This window comes from Talpa occidentalis, unplaced genomic scaffold, assembly GCF_014898055.3.
Source record: "Talpa occidentalis isolate TD23 unplaced genomic scaffold, MPIMG_talOcc4v2.1 talOcc4.7, whole genome shotgun sequence".
NCBI lineage: Eukaryota > Metazoa > Chordata > Mammalia > Eulipotyphla > Talpidae > Talpa > Talpa occidentalis.
In genome coordinates, this window is record NW_023605083.1 from 71,486,501 (window position 1) to 71,503,835 (window position 17,335).

At 39.1% G+C, this 17,335-nt stretch overlaps 1 protein-coding gene across 9 annotated transcripts in view; it reads right to left on the reverse strand.

Annotated features, from left to right (window-relative positions):
* GNE (glucosamine (UDP-N-acetyl)-2-epimerase/N-acetylmannosamine kinase) overlaps window positions 1-17,335 on the reverse strand; it is a 54,982-nt gene that overhangs the window by 19,593 nt on the left and 18,054 nt on the right. The window contains exons 1-4 of one of the 9 annotated variants that reach the window (XM_037495084.2): window positions 17,061-17,097; window positions 16,201-16,329; window positions 11,306-11,511; window positions 1,522-1,973 (exon numbers count right to left, since the gene is read on the reverse strand). In XM_037495084.2, coding sequence (XP_037350981.1) covers window positions 1,522-1,973; window positions 11,306-11,469 — 616 coding nt within the window. In that variant the 5' untranslated portion in view covers window positions 11,470-11,511; window positions 16,201-16,329; window positions 17,061-17,097. The other 8 variants (XM_037495081.2, XM_037495083.2, XM_037495087.2 and 5 more) reach the window with 8 other exon arrangements.

The window sequence follows — 17,335 nt, forward strand, 5'->3', positions numbered from 1 at the left end:
ACATCTGAAGAGGGTGTGAACCCATCCCCCTAAAACATATACAGTACAGTAAACCAGTGTTACCCCAATAAAAATGAATACCACTTAAGTTAAAAAAAAGAAATAGATAACTGAATTTCTTTTCTGTTCTAATGTGATCTAGATTTAAAATATGTATAATCTCTTTGATTACCTAATAGCCAAATCAATTTACTATTCTTAACTTGATTACTTAATGGCTGTACCTCTTAAAAAGTACATAAATAAATCCCGATTTATCCTCTAGACATTTCACTGTTAGTTAACCACTTGATATTCTGTTAATAAACCTATTTTCTTTGCTTCTAACAAAAGGTAATGTCCAGCAAGATAAGTCATTAATCATTGAAGATTTCATATCTTTAGGCTTATTTACAGAGATAATAAACTCAATGTACAACTGTGACTTTTGCCTTAATAAGTCAAATTACCTTATATTAATAGTCACTTATGGCTTACTACTTTTTAAATTTTTTTTTAACATAATAAATTTTATTTTTATATTCCCCCATACAATTGCAACCCTCCCATTCTGACCCTAATCCCTCCCCTCCCGCCCCCCACCCCCCAAAAAGTGTCTCTGGTTCATAGTTTTTTGTTGATTTTGATTTTCACTTTCTTATAGTTATTCATTTTCCTGGTCCCTTATTTAAGTTTTCTAGGTTCCTGCTATGAGTGAGACCATCCGGTATTTTTCTTTTTCTTTTTGGCTTATTTCGCTGAGCATGATCCCTTCCAGCGCCATCCATGTTGCTGCAAATTGCATGTGTTTATCTTTTTTGAATGCTGAGTAATATTCCATGGTATATATGTACCACATCTTCTTGATCCAGTCATCTATTTTTGGGCATTTGGGTTTTACTAACTACTTTTAACATTCTCTGTCTCATCTGAGTATTACAAGATATAAGATATCTTATATCTTAAGATATAAGATTTTATCTTAATTTTATCTTAATTTTATATCTTAAGATATAAGATTATATCAAAATTAAGATATAAAATTAAGATATAAAATTTAAAATAAGTTTTCATTATACTAAAAGATAAAATACAGAAAAATGAAAACAAAAACACCCATAATTCTACAAATCAGAAATAAATATTGTCAATGATGTAGTATATATACTTCCTAACCTTTTCATTATATTATTGTTTTTTTTTTTAAAAAGACATCATATTACATATACTTTTGTAGTTTGATTTTTTTCCCGGTTTTTGCTACCACAGGATCTGAGACAGTCACCCAAAATATTGTATTTAATGGATTAAAAGCATACCGTATAGCACAGATTTAAAAACTCAATTCATTAAGTCTATTTTACAAAAAATTGAGTCTCAAAGAAGTGAAGTCATGCCACAGTGAGATCTATGAACTAAAACCTTAGGTTTCTGATTGGTAATGGGATATTCTATCCACTATAGTTTCCAAAAACTGAAAGCTATCCAACACCTTCTGACAACCACTACCACCAGAATGAATGAATAAAGCCTGATACGTACCTAACCACATGCGAATGATGCTCATGTAGTCTTTGTTCTTAGCAGAGAGAAGTTTATCATAGGAAGGGCAGCCTGCCAGAAGGATGCGATCATGGTCCTCACACATGGATATTAGGTGTTGCTCTGCACTTCGAGTGCAGCACACATGATAATGAGCCAGTTTTGTGATGGCATGTCTGATAGAGTCATCAATGGTCCCACTGACTTCCCCACCTTCAATGTGAAGGATTCGGATGTTCATTAAGGCAGCAGATGTAGCCAGAGCCAGGGCGTCAAACCTGTCTCCATGAACAATCATGATATCAGGCTTCAGGCGATTGAGCACATCTGGTAGCTTCACTAGGGCCAGGCCCACTGACTCCACCATGGCTGCCTCATCTTCCCCTCTAACAATTGTGTGTAGCCTGGTGTTAATGTCAAAGTCATCTTGTTCAATCATGCGATATGTGTTTCTAAAGCAAGAGAGAAATGAAAAAATGAAAGCATATTCTTAATTACAGGACCACTATGAGAAAATCTTATATCAACCCAACATGGAAAATATTTTCTAAAATTTACTTTCTAAAGTCAAGTAAAACAACTAAAGTATAACTTACACTCAAAATTAAAAGCACAGATCATTATACAGACAGCTTAATTTTTCTAATAGCCCTATTGCCAGCATACAGATCAAGAAATAAAACATTCAGCACCTTGGAATTCTCATTTGTGCCTGCCTCAGTAAGTACCTGGAGGAAATATCTGAGAATTTTTTTTTAATTAGGAAAAAAGAAATGAAATTTTGGGCCTCCCTGGTGGCGCAGGTGGTTGAGTGCAGTGCTGTGAAGCTGTCCGCAGACTCTGCAGTGCCAGTTCGATCCCCACCGGCCTCGGAGCAACCCACATGGTGAGCAGACCTCTACTGTCTTGCCCGCTGCTCCCCTCAGCAGTGTATTTCGTCAGTCTGCCTGTTCTGTTCCCCACTCTGTCTCTGGTGAATCCTCTCACGTTCCTGTGCATCTGGCCTGTACCCCGGCTCTTGTATAAATAAAATAAATCTTAAAAAAAAAAAAAAGAGGGCCTCCCCTGGTGGCGCAGCGGTTGACGCTGAGCTGCGATGCTGCAGTGCCGGTTTGATCCCTGGCCGCCGGCGAGGGTCCCACATGCGCACAGACCTCTCCTGCTGCGCCCACTGCTCCCCTCAGCAGTGTATTTCATCGGTCTGCCTGTTCTGTTCCCCGCTCTGGCTCTGGCGAATTCTCTCACCCTCCTGCGCTTCTGACTGTACTCAGTGCTTGTATAAATAAATAAATAAATCTTTAAAGAAAAAAAGAAAAAAAAATGAAATTTTATACTGGTCATGACTTTTTAAAAAAAAATTGTTTTAAATGAAATGCTACTAAATAGGAAAAAAAATCACTTACAAAAACAAAGCTCATTAAAGAAAATAGCAAGGAGCCAGGATATGGGAGATGTTACTAATAAAATTTCTGAATGATGAATTTTATCTCCTGAATCCTTTGCATGGTACTATGGGACCTATGCTGAGTCAAAGAGATTGCATCTTATTTCTAAGTTACCATTTTGAGAGTTCTAGGTGTAAAGTAAGCAGCTTAACTCAACTCCCCATTATTGATTATGAACCAGTGCATGTGCACACACACACAGATTTTCTCCTTATAAATAACTACAAAAGAACACCAGCATCTTGTTCTTTCCTCATCAATAAGAGGAAGGCCATGTGCTGATTGTTAAAAAAGATCCCACACTCCAGCTTTCTGCCTTAAGACTCCTGTCAAATAATCCAAATTTCAAACAGACGACCTAAACTGAGCTAGCCCACTCCCCTGCTTGAGTCTTTAAAACTTCCCTCTGCTGATGACTGTCAGTTAAGAGTGTGGTGCTCATAAAACTTCCCTCTGCCCTCACGCTGGTGGAATGCCCTTGGTTGTGGACCTGGATCATGATTCCCATTCTCCAAAAAATGCTTTCTTGTTTATATTACAGCCTAAGTCATCAGCTTAATGCCCCCAGAATCAATGTCCCCAGAATTAATGCTTAATTCTGATTGAGGTAAAAATGTAAATTTTATAGCATTAAATTGGCTGTGTAGTTACAAGTGTGTTTCATGCTTTAATAACATTAACAGTTTTCAATAACTTAATTTCATGGCTGTAATGATTAGAGTTTTTTACAGATGTTTTTTCTAACACATTTTTTAAAAATTGGAAAATGCAGATAATTATCATCTGTAAACCTACCACTGAGCACTATCAGTGTTAACATTTTCTCTAACCATTTTATGCATATTTTAACATACTTGAAAACACATCATACAATTAATTTTGTAAAATTCTTAATCCATTTCACACTAATATTTTCCCAAATCGTGAAGGGTTCTTTATACACATCATTTTACATCACATAGATGTCCTAGGCGTCACTTTATAGATTTAACTGAAATTCCCTGTACAGCTATGATGTTATATGTAAATAAAGACAATCTTAATGCCTTTTTTCTATTTCTTGCTTTATTTGGTATAAGTTAAAGAGAAATAGTCAAAGTGGAAAGCTTTACCTTGTTCCCAATCTTAGGAGGAGAGAATAAACTTTATGTTATAGGTTTTTCACAGCTGGCTTTTATCAGAGTAAGAGTTTTTATAATGTATTTAATGCTTCTTAACATCTATTTGACATGATCATATGGATTGTCCCCTTTATTTCTGTTAATATGCAAGTTAACAAATTGATTTTCAAATGTTAAATCAATCTAATCTTAATTCCTACAGTAAACCCACTATATTGTTTAAAGTTTTATGTCCTTATTCATGAGGACTTCTGGTCCGAATTCTTATTTTTATAATGCCTTTGTCTGGTTCTGACATCAGGATGGAATATTATTCAGTACTAAAAAGAAATTATTATCAAGCAATTACTTGAAATTACTGAAAATATATGAAGAAAGTTTATATAAAAGAAGTCAGTCTGAAAAGGCTATATACTGTATGATTCCATCTGTGACAATCTGGAAAAGGCAAATCTATGGACACAGTAAAAAGATCAGTAGCTGTAGAGGGTTGGGGGAGGAAGGGATGAATAGGTAGAAGTATTTTTTTTTTTAAATATCATACCACTTTTTTTTTTTTTAAAGATTTATTTCTTTACACAAGAACTGGGGGTACAGGCCAGATGTGCGGGGGGATGAGAAGATTCACCAGAGACAGAGCGGAGAACAGAACAGGCAGACTGACAAAATACACTGCTGAGGGGAGCAGTGGGCGAGACAGGAGAGGTCTGCTGTGCCATGTGGGTTTCTCCCCGGCCGGCCAGGATTGAATCCATGCTGCAGAGGCTGCAGACAGCTTCACAGTGCGGCGCTCAACCACCTGTGCCACCAAGGAGGCCCAGAATATAAGTTTTTAGGGCAGTGAAATTATTCTATATGATACTATAATGATGGGTACATATCATTATACATTTGTCCAAATCCAAAAAAATTTACACTACTAAGCTGAACCCTAATGTAAACTATGGACTCTGGGTGATAATAATGTATCAGTGTATGTTCATCAGCTATAACAAATGTGCCTCTCTGTGGGAGGTGTTGATAATGGGGAAGGCTATGTGTTTGGGAGCAAAAGGGTGTACAGAAAACCACTGGACCTTCTGCTCAATCTTGCTATAGAACTAAAACTGTTTAAAAATTAGTTTTTTTAAGGTATTCTTTTACATTTACTCTTACTAGTCATTCCTTCCTGCAGACTTAATTTCCTTGGAATATGTATCATTTTTCTTCAGTCTGAAGAATTTATCTTAGCATTTTTTTTGTAGTGTATACCTGCTGGTTGTCAGTTACTGGTTTATCTGAAAATACCTTCAATTAATTTTGGAAGAAATTTTCATTGGATGATAAATTCTGGGTTAAAAAGGGTTCATTTTCTTCTCTGAATATATTAAAGATGTTCCAGTGTCTTCGGGCTTCTATTGTTTCAGATGGCAAGTTATTCATATCATTGTTTACCTAAAAGAAATGTCATTTTTTGTATTGCTACTTTCAAGAAATTGTTTTGTTTTCAGTAGTTTAAGTATGCTAGGTCTACATGTACCTGTGTATTTATCTGTTGGGAGTTATTGCCCATTCTGAATCTGTAGTGACATTTTCAAAAAATTTGGAAAACTCAGGCCAGTATTTTTGTAAGATTTTTCTGCCTCTCTCCTTCCTGAGATACTAATGAAATATATTTTAGATTGTTACTGATATTGTCCCAGAGGTCACTGAGGCTCTGTTCGTAATTTTATTATTTTTTCACATTCTGCTCTTTACCTAGATAATGTCTATTGATCTGTCTTAAAGTTCACTGACCTTCTCTTTTCTTCAGCATCTACATCAAGTGAAATTTTTTTTTGCATATATTATACTTTTCAGTTCTAGAATTATTTGGTTCTTGTTTAAAATTTCTGTTGAGAATAGCTGCTCACTGAGCTAGTCCTTGTCTGCTGATGCCAACATCTGAGCCATCTCTGGGTCTGTTTTCATTGACTTTTCTTTCTTTTAATGTTGGGTGAAATTTTCCCATTTCTTCACTTATCTATCAATATGTGATTTTCTGTTGAACACTGTGAATAATATAGAGGCTCAGGGTTCTGTACATTCCTATGAAGACTGTTGATTTTTGATCAAGCAGGCAATTAAATTACTGGCTGTGCACATTTTGAAAGCTCAGTTCAACACTTAATTAGGGTGACTCAGTTTTGCTCTTAAAGAGCAAAAGGAATATAGGTTTTACTCCTAAAGTGTGGCCTTTCTGGGATTTCAGTAAAAAACCTGAGGTATTTTATTTTTATTTTACCTCTAACCTGGTAGGACTCAAATTCCAAACTGTCTCCCCTGAGGTGGACAGCAGATGAAACAACTTCTCAGTTTCTTCAGTCTCCAGTTGTTTTCTACTAAGCTTCTTGGAGACCCCCATGCATATGTAGTTCAGTGGTCCACAAGAACTCAAGAAGAGTTTATAAACATATTTATAGTCTGAGGCTGTTCAGTGGCTCCTCCATTTCACAGGTTTTTTTCCCCAACTCCAAAATTTCCAGATGCTGAGCAGCCCAACTGTCATTTTCTAGTACTTCAACCTAAACAACAATGGCTTTCTGCTTGAGTTCTAGATAATCTATACCATGTGGACTGATACTCACAGGAATAGCTCCTTGGAAACATGGATCTCACCTACTACATTCACTTCTTTCAAGGATCAAACCCCATCCAGTTTCTGTTGTTGGTCACTCTCCAATACCTTCAAACAGCTTTTAAAAATATGTCGGCAAGAGTTTATAAGGATTAGCTGTGGGAGAGTTAATCATATACAAGCTGCTCTGTCATCACTAAATTTTGAATTTTTTTCTTATTTTATACTTTCTTGAGGTAAATATTAGTTTTGTTACTCATGTTTCCCCTTATAACGGCAGCATTTAAGGTCATAAATTTATTCTAATTATTTTCCCCTATCATTTGATTTCCTTTATTATTTTATTATCTTATTTTTGTTATCTTTTTATCATTTGTCTCCCCCACCATAATGTTAAGTTCTATGAAAACAGGGATTTTGTTTCTATCTTATTTGCCATGAATCTAGATGCTTAATACTTATTGAAGGTGCACAGGGTCTCCACATATGTAGCCATGCTGAGTTCTTAACTTTAATTATTAAAAAGAGAAGTCCCTTCACAGTAGTATTTCAAGAAGGAAAAATGCCTATAATCAGGATATAAATACAATCAAGAACGACCTTAGCTGAGCTTGAATTCTGGGCTGCTTGGTAATTTATATTATCTGATTAATTTTGCACACAGAATACAAGATAATTTTACTCCCCAAGTTCAACCCATACTCTTTCTTTCAATGGAGGGGAGAAAGACAACTGAATACACATTTTGGTTCTGAGCAATTACAGGTTAGCTGAAGGGCATGAATTTCAGGAAAGTTTTATTTTTGATTACCACCTGATAAAACATGACTTTAATTCTAAGACTATCCCTCCTACAGAATGTTCTCCTTTCATGACCACTTGACTCTTTCCGGAACCAGAAGCAGAATTCCCTGTGACAGCATGTTAAAAGCAAACACCAAAAATATGAGAAGAATCTGCTAAAGCCTATTGAACCCAAATATAGATTTCCTTTTTTTTTTTAATTGAGAATTTTTGCATATGTGTTCTTTTAGAGAGAGTGGCCTTTTTTTTAAAAAAAAAAGATTTATTTATTTATTTATACAAGCACTGGGTACAGTCAGAAGCGCGGGAGGGTGAGAGAATTCACCAGAGCCAGAGTGGGGAACAGAACAGGCAGACGGATGAAATACACTGCTGAGGGGAGCAGCGGGCGGCAGGCGAGGTCTTTGCGCCATGTGGGACCCTTGCCGGCAGCCGGGGATCAAACCGGCGCTGCAGAGGCTGCGGGCAGCTTCGCAGTCCAGTGCTCAAAGGCTGCGCCACCAGGGAAGGCCCTTGATTTCCTTTTTTAAAACTAAATTCTATATTGTAAATTCTTCAAACTTGAATACTTTTGAAAACCATGGGACTCTAAAAAGACTAGGCCATCAATATATTATTCTTTGACTGAAACTGGACTTGATCCACTGCATATGTCTTAAGTCTCTAACCAACCTCTTCAGTTATATGGTCTGATGGTACCCTCATTACTCATTAACATTTACTGTAGTACCTTTCCCCCTTGTCTCTAACTTAGAAGCATCATTCTTAGGTGAAAATGAGTTGACTGATCTATCAGTTTTTGTTTTCTAATTCTTTCTTTTCTTTGTGCTGCATATTAAAGTGTAAAGAAACATGACCAGCATTTCTCAAACCTCCCCTTCATCAGAGAAATCTGATCCTTGAGGGACTTAGTTTTCTCAACTTTCCCATTGGTGCTAATTCCCTTACCATGTCTCCTCCAACAGAAAATGCTCAGATAGCTGTATTGAGTACCACAAATCTTATATAACTATCTTGAGATATAGAAGTTATGTATAATAATTATGTTGAAGACACCTATTTTCTGTTAGAGTGAACTAGACTTACAAGATACTAATTCCTCCTAAGAGGATACTACCACCTCCATAATCAGTTAACATGTTTGACAACCTCTTCTAAGTTTTTCACTTTAGTTTGCTATTATTTTCACTGACTATCCAGAGTAACATCCTTTAATCATTAGAATATTAATCCCTCTGACTCCAAAATATTTTAACCCTTTTTATCTGAGCAACTGTGGCATGGAAACCAGTCTTCACAATGTAATGAGGACCAGTTGAGTATATAACAGGGTATATACTCTGTTGAGAGTGTTTGTGTGAGAGAGAAGAAGGGGAGGGAGAGAGGAGAAAAAGGACAAATACACCCACAGAAAAGAGAACAGCATATTTTGACATACATAACTTTAAAATTCTCAAGCAATCCCGAAGTACCAAAAAGAGTCATGAAATGATGTGCAGTTTTGCTAAGCAAGAATCTGGATCCCATGGATTTGAGGCTAATGCAGGGGAGCAAGTCACTGAGCTAATCATTAAGCCACTGTACAGACCAAAATACAATGTTCCAATAATTTTTTTCATATTTTTGAGAAAAATATCATAGAGCAGGATTTCTCAATGGCTACAATGTTAACATTTTTGGGTCAGATTTTTGTTATGGGGGACTGACCTGTGCATTGTAGGATATTTAGAAACGTCCTTAGCCTTTCAAAAAAAATTTTCTTAAGATTTATTTATTTATGCATACAAGAGCTGGGGTACGGGCCAGAGGTGTGGGGGGTGAGAGGAGACACCAGAGACAGAGTAGGGGAATAGAACAGCCGGATTGACCGGAGTACTCTGCTGAGGGGAGCAGTGGGCAAGTCAGGAGAGGTCTGCTGCGCCATGTGGGTTGTTTCCTGGCAGGGGATCGAACTTGTGCTACAGAGGCTGCTGACAGCTTCATAGGTTGCATCTTAACCCTTGCACCACCAGGGAGGCCCTAAAATTTTTTTTTAATAAATGTACAAATGAATTTCTCAGTAGTTTGTTGTTAATAATTTGATTTCATTTTGCCCAAGTGGCTGAAGCTTAGTGCTTCTTAAAGTAGAGAGTTGATTCACATGGTTGAAAATTCAAGATACAAAAAGCCATATAGTAAGCCCTTTTGCAGCCACTGCTTAAGAGCCAGCGGCCAAAATGAAGTTCAATCTCTCCATGACTCTGACTGGAAGAAGAGCTATGAAAGGCATTTTAATGCCCCTTTCCATATTCATAGGAAGATTATAATTTTTCCCTCTTTCCAAAGAGCTGAGATCGAAGTAGAATGTTTAAGCCAATTTGGAAGATGATGACATTCAGGTTGTCCAAGGACACCTACAAAGGGCAACAAATTGGTCAAGTGGCCAGGTTTACAGGAGGAAATATCTCATCTACACTGAACCTGTACAGCAGAGAAAGTGAACAGCCCAAGTCTTCATATGGGCATTCACCCCAGCAAGGGGGTTATCACTAGACTGAAACTGGACATAGATCACAAAAACATCCTAGAACATCAGGCCAAATCTTACCAAGCAGGAAAGGAAAAGGGCAAATACAAGGAAGAAACAATGGAGAAGATGCAGGAATAAAGTAATCTTATATACAACTTTCATTAAAAGCTGCTAAAATGGTAAAAAAAAAAAAAAAAAAAGAAAAGAAAGTTATACAGTGAAAAGACTACCTTCTCACTTTTGTTTCCCAGTTAACCAGCTCCTCTCCCCAGAAGCAACCAGTTTCTTGTACTTTAAACATACATTTTCCTTAAGTACTAGTCACATTTTCTACTTAACAGTCTTACCAGACAAATAACTGCCTTTTCACCTTTAATTAAGGTGGCAACAGATAGGAAACCTATCACATTTTCCTTGAGAGCCTCTCCCACTATTTTTCCTGTCAAACTTATAAAAGTTTGACTTAGAGACTTTCATCTCAGGCTCTAGTTAAAATTTCTCTTCTACTTTGTTCTACCTTTGTCTTAAATATGTTAAGGAAAAAAAAAAAAACCCACAGAGATGTTCTTAGTCAGAATTCACTTCCCATTTTTAAAATACATGAATTTTTTAGCTATCCATAAATTTCTTCTTACAACCAGCTGCTAAATTGGTGTTAGAGCAGGTTTTTGTTTTTAGAGAATAGTCTGAAAAAGACAACTTTAACACAAGCTTCTTTCAAGTTTAATCTATTCCTGACTATATTTGGAGTCTGTATTAATGTTTTCATGCCACAAGGGTGCACTAAATGCCACTTTATTACATTTAACAAAATGATTGGTCATCTTTTGTTTAAAATTCTGCTCCCTCAAAGACTTTCCAACTTTTTTTTTTTTAATAAGTTTTTTTTTTTTTTAAGATTTATTTATATAAGCACTGGGTACAGTCAGAAGCGCGGGAGGGTGAGAGAATTCACCAGAGCCAGAGCGGGGAGCAGAGCAGGCAGAAGGACCGAAGTACACTGCTGAGGGGAGCAGCGGGCGGCAGGAGAGGTCTGCGCGCCATGTGGGACTCTCCTCCGGTGGCGGGGGAGCAGCTGGGGATCGAACCGGCGCTGCAGAGGCTGCAGGCAGCTTCGCAACCCAGCGCTCAACCGCTGCGCCACTGGGGAGGCCCAAAGATTTTCCAACTTTTAACAAACCTAATGTCACAAAAATAAGTATCAATGGTAACTGTAATAACATTCTACTTTACCTTGTAGAGCAATTAGATTTTTAAACTCTTGTTCCATAATTGTAATGTGAGATATAAGAAAATGTTTTTATCTTACCCATAGTCATCTATCAGGTGAGAGCCAAGTACCACCACATCAAGTTCAAAGAACTCAGGTTCCGTTTTAATTCCAAACATGATTGGGGCAAGTTTTGAATAATCAGCACGGTTGCAAGTCGCAACGCAAACTCGAAGTTTTCGGTTATTCCCGTTCTTCTCCATGACTTTTTTTTTTTGTTTTGAAAGGTTCTTAAAATAGAGTTCCTGAAGTTGCAAAAATAAACATTCTTTATAATCAGAATGATAGGTTCTACATATAAACACAGAATCCTGCAGTTCTAAGTACAGTGATTAGTACAGTGATTCTTAACCTTTTTTCTACCCTGCTTCTATGTGACACACCCACTGTTATATCCAAAGTTATGAAATCCCAGTGGACTATGACTCCATCCCTTTCTCTCACACTTAAGAAAACACACTGGGTGTGTTGGTCATAAATCAACTCGCACTAATTAAAAAGGTTTTGCAAACATCAGCTCCGAATGATTAGTTTGAAGTTACTTGTCATATCTCACAACTGATTTTGAATACATCAGACTATTCCCACACTTACAGAAAGGGAAATACAGGTCTTGAGAGGAGAAATTACTTCCCCAAGATTTTTTTTCAAGATTTATTTATTTATTCATACAAGAACCAGGGTACAGGCCAGATGCGCGGGAGGATTCACCAGAGACAGAGCGGGGAACACAACAGGCAGACTGACGAAATATACTGCTGAGGGGAGCAGCGGGCATGACAGGCGAGGTCTGCTGTGCCATGTGGGACGCTCGCCTGCCGGCCGGGATCAAACCAGAGGCTGCAGAGGCTGTGGAGAGCTTCACAGTGCTGCACTCAACTACCTGCGCCACCAGGGGAGGCCCTCCAGAGGAGGCCCTATTTCCCCAAGATTTAAGATCACCTCTTACAAAGGATGAGAGCTATTTACCCTCACGCTCTACAACCCCTATATATAAAACACTGCGATTAATGCTGTGTAAGATATAAACACACACACGCGCGCGTGCGCGCGCGCACACACACACACACACACACACACACACACACACACCCCTTATCTTCAAGGCCTCATTAACAGCTGAAAACCAGCGTCTACAAACTTGACAACTCCAAACACCTACCAGATACCATCTTAAAGGCACATTCCCAAACTAAACTCATTTTTCTTTCTCAACCCATCCTTCCTTCCTGGTTCTCTCAGTTATGAACTCCACCCATTCAAATACCTTTATATCCTTGTCTTCTCTGTTCCCACCCTGAACCTCCTATACCCTATCAAATTCATCTGAATATCTTTCAAATCTATCTCCTCTCCATCCACACCAGAACATCCCCTAGTCCAATTCTTCACCTTAGGTCAAAATGATTTGCCTACCTTTCTAGTCTTGCCTGCTCCCATTAACTTCAGAGCGATTGTTCCAGAGTTCATAAATCTGATTATCATGCTAAACAGGACACACCAACTATGGATAAAGTCCAAACTGTTGATCTGGATGGAGCCCATCCTTCCAACTACTTCTCCCCTTCCTACAACTACCCTCACTGCTGCTCTCTGCCTCTCTAGATACAAATCTCTCTCTGCCTAAAACTTCCTTTTCCTCTTGCCTATACTCCCCATACTTCAAAATTCAGTCTGCATGTCACCTCTTCTGGAAAGCCTTCACATGAAACCTAAGTTCTTCCTCACTGCCACCCTTAGTTGCTGCCTCCCTTCTGAGCACTATGGCGTTACCATATACATACACACCATCACTCAACTCCTCTGCCCGCCCACCCACCCCCATTGCATACTCTCCATTCAAAAATGAAATCCAGAGGCAAGGGATAAGAGATATGGAATACTATGGAACATTTTAAATATCTTTATGTCAACACAAAATTTTATTTCATGGACCAATCTCAATACTTATGATTCAAGGAGTACATCAATATTTAGAATTTGCAGTCAAGAATCCAGAGCAGTTTGAGTAAGTTGATTCAAGTAAGGGCAGAGCAGGAGTCTTTTCGACGAGAAAGAAATGCAGTGGAAATCCCACCAGTAGTCCTCTGTTGCTGGTATACAGCTAGTACTCCTGGGATCATAAAACTGTGCCATCATGAGGCTATTCTGAATGCATGGTCACCAGTAAAAAGCTAATTCCTTCCAATGGAAAGCACTTGCAAGCTTATGAAAACAGGCTTCCGTCAAGAGAATTGTATTCATAAGAGCTCAACTACCCAGTCATCAAAGAGACAAAATTATTATTTCAAAAATGGTGTTATTGTACATAATCTTTCTTCCAATTATCACTAACTGTAAGCTGAATAAATTTGTGGTAATATTTGTTGGATAAGGCAAAGCAAATCATTAGTTCATGATTGGTAAATTTGTATGTTTTAAAAGAACATTAAACTTTCCATCTGGCAATATTAAAATGCTTAGTATATAACAGGTAACTCAAAGATTATGCTACCAAAAATGAGAGTAGGCCGGCCATATAAATAAACTATGAAAAACATCACAGTGCTACTAAGATCAAAGCTATTTTAAAGAAAGAAAGTAAATCTTAAAAAGCTAAAAGTTAAATCATTAATTTTTAAGATTTAACTTAAAAAAAATGCTAAAATGCCTTCTTAAAGATTGAACTTTTTTTTTTTTTTAAAGATTTATTTATTTATTTATTTATACAAGCACTGCATACAGTCAGAAGCGCGGGAGGGCGAGAGAATTCACCAGAGCCAGAGCGGAGAGTAGAACAGGCAGAAGGACCGAAGTACACTGCTGAGGGGAGCAGCGGGCGGCAGGAGAGGTCTGCGCGCCATGTGGGACCCTCCTCTGGTGGCCGGGGAGCAGCCGGGGAGCGAACCGGCACTGCAGAGGCTGCGGACACCTTCTCAACCCAGCGCTCAACCGCTGCGCCACTGGGGAGGCCCAAGATTGAACTATTTTTTAATATTTTTAACTTATTTTAGATTTAGGTAATACATTTTACATACTTTAAAGTTGAAAAGTCTTAAAAGAGTATATAGAAAAAAAATCTTCTCATGTGTGTTCCAAGCCATGTAGTTCTCCCTGTGAACTAAAATTGCTAATTTCTTACTATGCAATATAAACTACGCATATACCCTTACATATATATGCTTACATATGTAAACTGAGTTTACATATATAGTCTATAAATATATAGTCTAAAAATACATATAGTTACATATAGTCTATAAATACATAGTACATATTAAGCAGTTGGTAACAATGTCTACAAACTTGTTTTATGCCTTGATTTTTTAAAATTTATTTTGGTTTTCAATTTTAGTAAAGTACAGAGTTAACAAGTATAGAGTTTTCTACATAGGGAAGGGCTAGTCAACCACATACCTAGTCTTTAAAATGTTTTAAAGTATTTTTCTGAACTGGTAAAATAGTAATGTTTACAGGCATTAGAAATATTAAGCCTAAAAGTACAAAGTTTGAAAATTGCTAGTCACCAAATATTAAAATATATGAGGGTTATGAGAGCCCTGAATACAAAATACTATCACAAGCATTTACTGATTATTCACTGTATGCAGAACTCTGTGAAGAGAGTCATGGAAGTGAGGAAGACCCAATCTCTGATTTCTAGGAACTTACAGTTTAGTATAGGACACCAGACCAGATAGCAGACCTTAACTAGTTCATTTTCCCAACAGAAGCTCCAAAAACAAAAATAATAATCCACCAGGGTGCTTTATTTTTGCTCTAGATGTCATGCTCAAAGATACATTTCCACTGAGAACTATGACCAGATTCCAGATTCTCCATGACCAGTACAGAATGAATATGACAAATGGACTTAAAACTAGAATAGTTTAAGTTGCATAAAGTGCAATGTAAAACAAGAGAAAACTACTTTCTTCACACAGCATAATCCTATACAGCAATTAAAATGAATGGACTATGTCTATATTTGTTAATGTTGATAAATCTCAAAAAACAATAGAAGCAGCAAATTCTAAAAGTTAGCAGGGCACTTTTTTAAAAATATGTAAAACATTACTGGATGTTATTTGTAGTAAAATTACATACCAACTCAGGAAAATAATTACCTCTTGAAAGAGAGGAAGAAAGGGGAAAAGGAATTGAAAGGGCTTTAACTATACAAACATTTTTTAGCAGAGATCTGAAAAACGCGTTAGTCTATTATCTGAAAAACGCGTTAGTCTATTAATGTGTTGATTGGCAGAGGGTGTCATATTTTCTGTCCTGTCAGCATATTTGAAATAGTACATTTTAAAAATAAAAATCTCCTGTAGAACAGAGGCTACCAGAGGGGGAGGAAGAGTAAAAAATGGGGAAGGAGCACAATACATTATGGTGGAAGACTCTGGGTTCTTTAGTGGTGGGTGTAGTGTGGTAACAACACCTGAAGGGGGCGATCCTATACCTCTAAGACAAACAACTTTGTGTAACAGAATTACCTCACTTAAAAACAGAAAAGTGTTCAAGCAGCAACAACAAAAAAATCTTTTAGACTCTGCAAAGTAGGTGTTTTGTCCAATTCAGGAGGGACTGGGTATTTGCATCCTTTTCATTCCTCAATTCCTTAATAGTAACCAGAGTCACTAAAATTAAGACAGGTAACAGAAAAGTTTGCCTTTATATTGAACTCACTGGCAATTTCTGAGAAACCTAATTCTTGAAGACTCCTTTCTGCCTTCTCTCAACTCAAGACTGGCCATTATAAATACAGCAAAAGGTGACCAGTTTTTTCCAAAAAAATGTCCCACTCAACTGTCTGAGCAAACAAGAACAGCGACATTTGCCAGGAGCCGTGTTAACAGCTTTATAAATATTAACTCATTCCATTCTCACAGCCCTGTTTGATTAGTCCCATTATACAAGGGGCGCTTGGAGTGCAGCGGAAAACAACTCACCTGTCCCGAATCAGTTATTTGTCAGAACCAAAAATCGAACCCGGTACTGAGGATGCAGCCCACACCCAGAGTTTGCCTTCGCGTCTGTTCATTCCATAAACATCCAGGAGAACCTTCCCGTAACTGGTCCTGCCAGGAACCATGGAAATGAAGAGAACAGGATATACCTTTCTTCCCTCGGTGCAAGAGGGGATGAGACTCAGGAATAAGAAAGAAATGAGCTCTAATTACCAATAGATGTGGCTTCTTGCAGAGCTTCTATAGTTGGGCCAACCAGTTCTCTATACCACTAAGCTGTACTCCACCCCTTTCTATCAGAGAAGCAGAGAACACTTTTTTGTGTGTTGTAACAATGTCACTGGCAAGCTGACAATGCGTGTGTGTGCTGGGGGCGGGGGGTGTGATAAACGCACATCAAATTGCCCATGAAGTCGAGACTCCGTGGATTCCAGCTTGGGCGAGACCTTCGCGTTACCTCCCAGTTACCTTTCGACCCAGCTCCTTCCACCCCGGGCGGCCGGTCTGCCGCCGCCTCCGCACGCCTGGGTTCAGGACCCTCACCTTGTTCAGCACGGCCCGCGGGGATGAGCAGGTCCCGCCGCCCTCTAACGCCCTCCCCAACTTGCCGAGTTTTCACCCAGGGTCCTCGCCGGACCAGGCGCTCCCCCGGCCGCCAGGCGGAGCCCGGAGCGGGGCTGCAGAGCGCGGCGGGCAGGCGGGCCCGCGAGGGGCTGGGGCGGGCCCGCGGCGCGGGCCGGGAAGCTGAGGCCCTGGAGCGGGGCCCGGGAGGATGCTCTCCCCGAGCTTGCTCGCCCCCGAGTCCGCCCCAGCCCCTGTCCCCGAGTGGCCGACTGACGCACCGGTCTCGCCAGACGCCGGTCCGAGGCTCCCTTCCGCGCCGCCGCCGCCGCCGCTGCTCACGTCCCCAGCGCGGCGCCAAAAAGCTAACGGGGCGACAACCTGCCCCTCAGCTTCCTCCACTCGGCCACGCGGGTCGATGACTCGTCGCTCGACCCCGGTCCCCCGCACGCCCTGGCACGTCAAGCCCGGGAGCACCGAATCCACGAACACGCCCTTACGTCACCTGAAGGGAACCCCGTGATTGGCTGTGCCCGAGGGCGCCCTCGCGTGAACC